Source organism: Symsagittifera roscoffensis, chromosome 3, assembly GCF_963678635.1.
Source record: "Symsagittifera roscoffensis chromosome 3, txSymRosc1.1, whole genome shotgun sequence".
NCBI classification, from domain to species: domain Eukaryota; kingdom Metazoa; phylum Xenacoelomorpha; order Acoela; family Convolutidae; genus Symsagittifera; species Symsagittifera roscoffensis.
The window spans coordinates 44,266,552-44,277,545 of NC_087064.1; the positions used below are offsets into that span (position 1 = coordinate 44,266,552).

General features: G+C 37.7%; 1 protein-coding gene across 1 annotated transcript; it reads left to right on the plus strand.

The window, feature by feature from the left end:
• The first annotated feature begins 325 nt into the window (after nt 1-325).
• LOC134841313 (uncharacterized) lies at nt 326-10,925 on the plus strand. Its single transcript, XM_063857212.1, has 5 exons — nt 326-615; nt 912-1,151; nt 3,426-3,586; nt 3,966-4,146; nt 10,433-10,925. Coding segments are annotated over exons 1-5 (771 nt in total). The 5' UTR covers nt 326-613; the 3' UTR covers nt 10,620-10,925.
• The last annotated feature ends 69 nt before the right edge of the window (nt 10,926-10,994 follow it).

Sequence of the window (10,994 nt, forward strand, 5' to 3'; positions counted from 1 at the left end):
CTGACTTCATTGCAAATGGTGTTAATTTCGTTGCTGGGTTCTTCTTAGATATAGAGAGTGTTGGTTTGGTTGGAAGCTTTATCAGCCGCGCATTGTCAGTTTTAGTGGTGTTTCAATGGAGCTTCACGGGCCACTGTAGCGGCAGCTAAGTATAACTCGGTGTCAGAATTGAAGTTCCTTCTGACTGAAATGCAGCCACTTACTCTGCTAATACTTAGCTAGTGTTGCACCTAACTGCCAACGCTCAATTCAAATTCACCGGAAAATTAAAGTAGCCTAGGCAATTGCAATCTAACCTCTGAGTGCATATAGCAAAAGAGGACTACTGGAGGTCAAAATGCGCGGCTATTTTGTTAGCATAACGTGGCTGGTGTAAATGCTTAAAATAACTAACTTTATTGGAATCCACCGAGCTCTTGAGCATTTATTTCCCAACATTCCCAATTGCACTGGCTGCTGTCAAGCCCATTTTACTCTCGATCTAGCCACTGTCAAAGAATGTTTCAAACGAAAACCAGTTTAATTTGAGCCAAACTGCCAATTGTTACAACTTTGCTTTGAAACAAACCGCTTTGACCAGTCCTTGTTAAAAATCCTCGTTCAAAATCCAGCAATGTAAGTGTGTTTGTACAGTTAGATTTGAGTGACAAGAACGTTTTGCGATCAAAATTCAACATATTATCTGATTTATTAATTCTATTCATTTCAGACTGCTTTCTTTTTAAATTGAGTTGATCTTTTTTTAAAGTCTCGAAATTGCTTTCAACTATTTCTCGTTTTGTATTTTTTCCATGCTATTTAAAAGTTGAAGTTAATCGCAGGAAAATGGATACAGTTGTTTTTGCATTCATGATCTCCTTTTATTGGGATATATTTTTATCTGGGATGTAATTGGTTCACTGATTTTGAAGGTCAAGTGATGGTCGATTGGGTAAGATCCTGGAGACGTTGGAGAGTCTCCTCCTGGACAGCAGCTCGCGCCAGGTGCGTGTAATGCTGGTGGGCATGAAGGGGTCTGGGAAGAGTCTGTTCCGCCAGGTGTTGTTCCACGAGGCAGGCGACGAGAGACTGAGGGAGAAGTTCAATGAGTTGGAGAGGAAGAGGAAGGGCAGTGATGGAATTGCGAGGACTTGTGTCACTTTGAACGACAGGTATGGTCTGGTCTCCCAATGATTTTATTCCATGTGGTAACAGTCAGTGTCCCTAGCATACAAGTTTTTCAGATGTATCAGGATAAATTTTGATCTTTGCTTGTTACTCCTTGTTTCTTCTTCTTATGTATGCTCGAGATGTTTACAGTTTGGGCCAATATTGATATTTTGTAATTCCGAATCGAGAACATCAATTACAGAGTTAGCTCTCGCTATTATTCTAAGCAACCCCAGTTTTTAGGCAATTATGTCTGGATTAGGTACTTCTTGCTGCTCCGACTTTCGAAGGTAGTGACAGAATAATTATGGGTATGTTGTATTCAGACTATTTCGGACCATGTTTTTCGCACCCCAAAGAATATGTTGACTACCTGAGTTCAAAGGTAAAAAGATATTTTCACTGCAAGTTCGGGGTTTTGAAAAAAGCCAATTTGGCCATTATCTAAGTCTAATTCATGCGCGCTTTGAAGATTCTACCGATAATGTTGAAAGCGTAACGCGAATTATTCATGTGTGCCAAATTATCCCGAACTAAAAAATGTCCATATCGAATTGCGACAAGCTAGCTGGTCATACTAATTTCGTGTACAACTCAAATTTCAGTACATGATATTTGATATTGGCAGTCAAAAATTTACAGCTGTTCTTGCTGTTCTTAACTTTTGTGAGAAAAACTTTTCGAGGCCGGTTAAAGGACAGTCAAAAGAGTCAGTGGTTTATCCCAATACAGGAGCAGCTTTGCTAATGGTTTTTATTGTCGAGGTATCAAATCAGAATGTTTTTTTTCAGGTTAACAATCAAGGCTGTAGTTCATATGTAGCTTAGAAGTATAACACATGCCTGCGAAGATATATGTAAGTAGTTCGAATCCGGTCAGGAACTGTTTTTTTTTTGTAAACTGGCCGGGACCTAATTTTTCGTTCCGACCTTAGAACTTTATTTTCGGGTGTGTTGTAGTTTTTTTTCCAGCAAAACCAGCTACCACAAATAATTATTGGACTGGGTATTAAAGCCCTTTCAGTCGTGATTCGAACGACATTTAAAAATTTTGAAAAGTTTTGCTAGTGTTGAGAAAAACTTGTTTGAAATTTTTGATTATTCGTATTAGCTCGAGCTAATAAAGCCAGCGAGCAGGCTTACAACAGCTTAATTAGGAGAAACTTATATATTAAGCCCTAAAAACTTAATTTTAAGCAAATAAAATTAGGTTTTGGAGTTTTCTGGCTTAAAATTTTTTTTGTTCTTTTAGGCAATTTTCAAAAAAGTGCCTTATTTGCCTGTAATACTATGAAGGTCAAATATGCCTAAAATATTGTTCTACATCGGACTTTTTTATCACCTCACGCAGAAAAACTAATTTGAAAAAATGTTCTATCTTGTAGTTTTTTATAGACTATTGTCGGAACATTCTGTGCTACTTGCTCAGTAACCGGCTATCCTTGTTTTACCTGACTTTAGTTTGTCCGTCTAGATTTTGTCGGCTGCCATTGAATGGACTTAACTTAAGATTTAAGCCTTTTTGTATAAATAAAATTCCTTCCAAAGTACTCAAGGTTATGTGCAAGTAGTTATTTGCGCTCCAAGAAATTTTTCTGTTTTTTTTGTTTTTTTTGCGTCCTCTTTAATCACACAAAAACAATAAATACAGCCTTCTCATTAATTTTTTTATGAAGTTTTGATTCTTTTTGATGGCAATATGTCGAAAAACTTGAAGTAGTGTTTACTACGCCGTAAAACATGTCGCGATTCTCCTCTTTTTCACAATTGTTTTATTCATGGTTCCTAAGGGTTTCAGATTGGCTAGATCGTACCTACTCATGTAGTTTTTTGATTTTTGAAAAATATGAAATATGTCAGTTTTTTTTCAGAAATTTTTCTGTTGTTATTCTGGCATATTTTTGCAACCCAAGTAGTACTGAGCTTCGCTTCGCCTCTATGCTAAATTCATCTGTAAGTGTATAAATATGTTAAAAGCCAATTCGACATGTCGTTGAACACGTTTTTCACACGATAAGTTTTTCATGCTACATATATACCATGGTATTCCACTAGCCACGTTGTTTTCTCCAAATTTGAAGTCATTCCTTTCAATAGTTAACGAGATATGACACTTTTGGCTTTTAGGGTCGCAATGTTTTGTATTGCTTATTACATGGGTAAGAGCAACGTGCAATGCCTTGGAGTAGTTAGTAGAAGAACAACGTTCAATACCTTGTAGTAGTAAGGGCTGTAATAGATAATGGTTATTTGTGATGATGGCATTGTTGTTGCTAGGAGTTCGGTGGACATAGCGTACAAGCGGTTTGAAGAGGAAGATTACGAGTGGGAGGACAAGAGTGTGAAGCTGCACATTGTGGAACCGGACAACGAGATCAGAGACGAGAAACAGATCATGGCCATGTTGCAACACGTGGACGCCGTCGCCGTCTTCCTCGGTTAGGCAGTTTCATCCACGTTTGAAAGGGACCCATAAGTTAGTCGCAGTAACTGTAGCCTCGATATTTTCAGAACTGGTAAAATATTCTCTGCACTTCATTAAAAATAAAAAAAATAATCAACTTACTTTATATTAGAAAAATATCTTAATCAGATTTTTGCTTATTTAACCAACAATTAAAATCCCAAAAAAAACAAGTTTAAATTTTTGAAAAGATAATTGTGGATGGAACACTGTGATTTTTGCTCAGAGTCCTCAAAATAGATTTGAATTTGATCTCTAGCTGCTACACTGAACTTCGACTGCGGAAAATTCCTGAAAAATTAAATCGGAGCGAAAAGAAAGCAGCATTTTCTGTTATTCCATTTTTGATTCAGATTGTGCGGAGATGAAGGGTAAGCATGATTTTGGAGCGAATGGGTGGCTGCCGTATTATGAGAAGCTGGACCAGTTCCCACCCATGCTCTTCATCTACAACAGGAAGGATCCCAAGGCAAGGAGTGCCTCCCTCAGCAAAGACGGGGCAAGATCAGTGCTGAACTACGAAAAAATCATCAGGTACTAATGCTGGGTTTAGTTCTTTTTTACGACATCCAAAAAAACAGAATATTTACGACATTTTTGGCCGACCGGCAGAAAAATTTTACTGAACGCACGTTTGCCGCCAATATAAAGTCCTTTTGTAAGGTGTCCCACTCCTTAACCCTACGATAGTTAACCCCCTCTGTTTACACCCCCTATATTATAACCCCGTAACATGATAACCCCACAACAATTTAACCCCCTTTTAATGACGATAATTTGTTTCAAATTAAGTCCTTTTTATAAGTACAGGAGTTGTTTCAATTAAGCTTACTAATTCAGGCGTGAAAAGCTAGTCTTAATTCACTTGATGCCTCTAGCATCTCAAAAATAATTGCATTTCGATTAGTTAGAGAGATAATCCCTCACTCACGCGTTTAAAACTCTCTTTAAAATCCCTCACTCACGCTGCTCAAAGTACCGAACCCATGAATGCCGCGCAACAGCTATTACGAATGGAGAAAACTTTATTGAACCGAGGGGTCAACATAATCACGATATTTCCACGGGCAAACCTGATGCTCGACTAGTTTTGAAAAACATCAAGGATCTAAGCGATAGTAACACCCCAACCGTCGCAGTTGCAATCGCCATTCAGCCCATTACAGACAACATTGCCACTCAACTAGCCCTACCAATATTTGCTATTTATTCTACATTGCCAAGCAATAAATTTTTTTCCAAGTTTAATTATTTCCCATGATTTTTCAAAATTGAGCTGAGTCGATTTGAAACCGGCAAATTAATGAATACATACAAAGTGTTGATTTTTATTTTCCCTCCGCCCAACCTTCTAAGGTTGAACCCTTTGTTGTACCCTAGATATACCCGTTATCATATTTACCCGAATTTCCACTTTTTTCGGAAAATTGGAAAATTTTATGTGCCGCCGGAGGTTCGATCCTTTGATCTCTAAAGTTGGAGACTAACGCTTTAACCACTATACCATGAGTCCTTTGATTTTCATCCGAATTATTGTTCCAACTTTGGCTCTTTGATCTTTAATTACGCCCATGTTTGAGTTTTCAAAGCGTAGATTAATTCTGTCGGCGCCAAAAGATCAAGGTCAAGAAATTCAAATGGTTTTGGACTGTTTTGTATAGGACTGTTTTTAGAACTTTTTTTTGATGTTTCGGACTCTTTTGTATGGGACTGTTTTGTATGGTGCATATACAAAACAGTCCCATACAAAAGAGTCCGAAACATCAAAAAAAGGTTCTAAAAACAGTTCCATACAAAACAGTCCAAAACCAGTTGAATTTCTTGACCTTGATTTTTTGGCGCCGACAGAATTGATCTACGCTTTGAAAACTCAAACCGGGGCAATTAAAGATCAAAGAGCCAAAGTTGGAACAGTAATTCGGATGAAAATCAAAGGACTCATGGTATAGTGGTTAAAGCGTTAGTCTCAAACTCTAGAGATCAAAGGATCGAACCTCCGGCGACACAAAATTTTTTCCAATTTTCCGAAAAAAGTTGAATTTCGGGTAAATATGATAACGGGTATATCTAGGGTACAACAAAGGGTTCAACCTTAGAGGGTTGGGCGGAGGGAAAAGAAAAATCAACACCTTGTATGTATTCATTATTTTGCCGGTTTCAAATCGACTCTAGCTCAATTTTGAAAAATCAAGGAAATAATTAACTTGGAAAAAAATTTATTGCTTGGCAATATGGAATAAATGTGAAAACTAAAAACAAAAAAATCTGATTTTAATTCAGTATTATAACTACATCCTTTCAAAAACCCATTGATATCGTTGTGTTGAAATGACTTAATCATAGTGATCAAGTTTTTGTCGAGTTTTTGGTATTTAGCTTTTTTGAGTCTGGCTACTTTTTGTCCTGCGCACCTTTTTTCCAACAGTATTTCCGCATTTTTTTGCTCGTCCTGGAACTTCTCGATCAGTTTTGGGAATGATGGATGCTTACTATTGACCAGTTTCACGAAATTGCTGTTCCAACCTTCTACAGCGTTGTTGGTGCGGGGAAGGTCGTTTTTTACTATTTCATGGCAACTCCATTGCTCCATATCAAATCTGGGCTTCTGCCGCCGGAGGTTCGATCCTTTGATCTCTAAAGTTGGAGACTAACGCTTTAACCACTATACCATGAGTCCTTTGATTTTCATCCGAATTATTGTTCCAACTTTGGCTCTTTGATCTTTAATTACGCCCATGTTTGAGTTTTCAAAGCGTAGATTAATTCTGTCGGCGCCAAAAGATCAAGGTCAAGAAATTCAAATGGTTTTGGACTGTTTTGTATAGGACTGTTTTTAGAACTTTTTTTTGATGTTTCGGACTCTTTTGTATGGGACTGTTTTGTATGGTGCATATACAAAACAGTCCCATACAAAAGAGTCCGAAACATCAAAAAAAGGTTCTAAAAACAGTTCCATACAAAACAGTCCAAAACCAGTTGAATTTCTTGACCTTGATCTTTTGGCGCCGACAGAATTGATCTACGCTTTGAAAACTCAAACAGGGGCAATTAAAGATCAAAGAGCCAAAGTTGGAACAGTAATTCGGATGAAAATCAAAGGACTCATGGTATAGTGGTTAAAGCGTTAGTCTCAAACTCCAGAGATCAAAGGATCGAACCTCCGGCGGCACAAAATTTTTTCCAATTTTCCGAAAAAAGTTGAATTTAGGGTAAATATGATAACGGGTATATCTAGGGTACAACAAAGGGTTCAACCTTAGAGGGTTGGGCGGAGGGAAAAGAAAAATCAACACCTTGTATGTGTTCATTATTTTGCCGGTTTCAAATCGACTCTAGCTCAATTTTGAAAAATCAAGGAAATAATTAACTTGGAAAAATTTTATTGCTTGGCAATATGGAATAAATGTGAAAACTAAAAACAAAAAAAAATCTGATTTTAATTCAGTATTATAACTACATCCTTTCAAAAACCCATTGATATCGTTGTGTTGATATGACTTAATCATTGTGATCAAGTTTTTGTCGAGTTTTTGGTATTTAGCTTTTTTGAGTCTGGCTACTTTTTGTCCTGCGCACATTTTTTCCAACAGTATTTCCGCATTTTTTTGCTCGTCCTGGAACTTCTCGATCAGTTTTGGGAATGATGGATGCTTACTATTGACCAGTTTCACGAAATTGCTGTTCCAACCTTCTACAGCGTTGTTGGTGCGGGGAAGGTCGTTTTTTACTCTTTCATGGCAACTCCATTGCTCCATATCAAATCTGGGCTTCTGTCGTATATGTGTCCTCGAAATAATTGAAAATCGGTTGACTTTCTTCAGATGCCATACCTTGCAGAAGCTCGAAAGCTGTGGGGACGTCCTCTACGGGCAGAAATGCTGTTGCGAGAAGCATTCGAATAAGTTGCGAAAATTAAGGTCACTGTTGTAATTGTGAGTATTGCCTGACGACTGAACATGTCGCCAGACACTTTGACTCATATGGAAAAAACAAAACTGAATTTGAGCGCTCTGATGGGTAGCTATTATTGAGTTTCGCACAGCTACTTCAAAATCAATTGTGATGCGTTTTGGGGAATCAACTTTTAGAATACTGAGAAGCCGACAATAAGTTGATTCCTTTTTGTCGGGTAGCAGAGCGTAAACAATAGGAATAAGGCATCCTTCAACAGAAGCGTGTATAGTATAAATCTGATAGAAAACATTGGGAGCAGTCGAAAATGTTCCATCACAGAACCAATCATCCGATAAAGATAGTAAGTCTAATCCAGGTAACGTGGCGAACACAATAAGCCGATTTTCATCTTGGGGACAAGAATCGTGAAGAAGGAACTGCTCTCTAACGTGGGTTTTCTGTAGAGCCAGTGGTAGTTCAAAGCCAGTCAGCGATGTTGGCTCTGCCTTCTTTGGTCTTTTTTCGCGTCGAACTCTATTTACAGCTTACTGATTAGCAGAATAACTAGGTAAATGAACAGCTGTTTCTCGGTTCACATCACGTTGGGCTGCGAAAATAGTCTGTCGCGGTGTTACATCGGATACTGCTGCTCGATCTTTAAGTGTTTTTCTGAACTTACGTTTTTCGATGTCAGCTGGATCGGGGAAGTGGCAGTGATCTTTAACGATCTCAACGGAGTTGTCCTTTGTACGCACACGGCCCTTGCAACTACTTTGTCCGCAGCGCCAGGAAAGGGAGTTGTCTGCCAGTGTTCTGTGTTAAGTATAAACATACCCTTCAAAAATCAGTAACTCAGAATTTTTGTTTATAAGTATGATTTCCATCGATAGACAGTGAATTTCGTTTCTATCAGTGAATTTCGAGTGTTGTCAAGTGTTTGCAAATGAAACAGATTGAACAACCTGTCTCTTTTTGCTTGGATTAAAAAAGAGTCCATTTTCTTAAATTGCGTTAACTTTAATGTTTCGAATATTGTTGCTTTTTTTGAGTGGCCGCGGCTGTTATCTAGGTTGTTCTAATTTCTCTACTATACTACCTATTGTTATCAGGATTAGTTGGAATCAAAATGAGTTTAATATGAGATAAATTTACTTATCAGCTTCTAGAACAATTATCACTTCGATCAATGGGACTGTTTTTTGGACTATTTTTGGGACTGTTTTGTATGGGACTGTTTTTTTGTAATTTGCTATGTTTTTTCGGACTGTTTTGTATTGGACTGTTTTGTATGAGACTGTTTTGTACAGACACGTTTTGTATACGCACCAATTTGAATCATGTCGGTCGGATTCTTTTTCAAGGTCATTTCTGTTCAAATCTAAAACGCATTTAGCAGCTTGCATGTTATTTCATTTTGGTTCGAAAAATTTTTCGCAATTAAAGCTTTGATGTTTACCGACGATATGGTTCCGAATCCCTTTCAAGTAACTTTCGCTTTGATTCTAACAAATGGTTTTAAAAAGGGGTTAAATTGTAGTGGGGTTATCTGATTTCGGGGTTATATGAGAGGGGGTTACGAAACACGTGGTGATAAGCTTGAGAACCCTTTTGTAAAGAAGCGCGAGCCAAGAAACAACTTTTTGGATCTCTTTAGCTACATCCCCACGGTACCTACTTGCGACTTGCCACTCCTTTAAAAAACAATTCGATTAAGCATATGCGAGTTATGTACTGAAGTAGTAACGAATCTAGTACCTGGTAGCGAATCTTCCCCCGCCCCTTGCAAGTTTGTTTTTTGGTCAGAACCTTTCAAAAAGTGCCCAAAAACAGCTTTTTTAGCCTGGTTGTTCTTTAGAGTTCGCCTGCAGCTCGGCAAATTTCTGCAAGATGGTCTATAGGGTGTTATTGGAGCGCTCAGAAATTCAATTTTGTCATCTATTTGTCAACCTAAGAAATTTTTGGCAATCTGCGTGCACTCGAAGGAAGTCCTAGATTGTCACCTATCAGCGGTCATAATCCATTTAATTTCCGATATGAAATTTTTTACGCTTGCGATTAGCAAGCGTTATCAAACCGGAATATAGACTTTTTTTCGGGCTAGCAACTAGTTTAACAGAAGTTTTTGAATCATTTACCTTTAGCTCATTCGAAATCAAAAATGAGACGTTAATTCGATTGTGTCGAAGAGCTAGCGCACCTGCCTGTAAAGATTAAGCTCATTGGTTCGAATCCTGCCAGGACTTGTTTTAGTTTGAGCCGAAAATCGTCCGCGCGTCAAAAAATCTCTGGACTTCTGTTTGTCTACTAATTTTGTTGCCTTTGTTGCCGCAGTACCAAATTTGTCTCAACTTTTGGCATATTTTACTCAAATTAAGAAATCTTTCAGTGTATTCCAGTTTTGGGCAAGTAAAAGAAGTGTTGCCTATTGTTTTTGTTATTTGTTTAATTTTTTTCATGTTTATTAGTAATTTTTATAAGTTTTTTTTTATAAATTCAAATAGTGTTCTGTGATTTTGGTGCAGTGGTAACCCTCATGTTTGATGTCAAATCTCAGAAGTTCGATTCCAGTGGGGACCTGTTTTTTGTCTAAACTGAAAGTTTTCGTTTATTTTAGACTTTTGTGTCTGCTATTTTTTGCATGCTTAGATCGCGCACAAAGGTTCGGTTTCTTGTTAACTTTTTGAAAGTTCTTTGTAAAGATTCTAATGGCGCAGGTAATTTTTCGTTCTTTTTTACACTTTATAATTTTTTGACAAATAAATAGCTTTTGAAGTTTTTTTGTCAATTTTTGATTTGTCTTTTCTTATGGTGGTAATCATAGTCATTCGTTTCTGCATCGCAAGATGCGAAGCTCCGTTTCGCTTCTGTGTCTGATTTTGGACTACCTAAATGGTCAAATCATTTTTTGGTAGTTTGATTATTTCAGTAAATCGCGCTACCAGATTTTGGAGCTGGAGTTGGACAATGTGACTTCGGAGAGAAACAGGACGGCCATAGTAAGCGCCTTACTGAGACAGGGGACTCTGGATGCTGCACTAGCAATGCCGAAGCCAAATCCCAAGGTTATTGTCGACATGGATGCCATACCGAAACGAAGTGTGCAGGCAGCCTAAATATTCAAATGAATGAAAAATTCTACTACAGCGCATTCATCTCCAGTTTTAAGGCTCGCATCAATTAGCGTGTTTCAGTTTATAACGATAAATAACATTGGCTCAACTTGTTCCAAGAAAAAGCGTTTGTGCTGAATGGATTATTTATCGGAGAAACACGCTTTTATGATTCCCCAGTGATGTAATTAGAATAAACCATAGATTGAAAGTATTTTGATTTTCAATGCCTTTGCACTTGTAGTGTAGATTATTGTTTTCCCTTTTGCACTCTTAACTTCTCGAGACTAAATAAAGATACTTTGACCAGCTTTTCGTGGAACATCTAAAAGGTAGTTCTTGCCGTTGTGCTAGCATTGCATTTTCAGCCCAGTTATC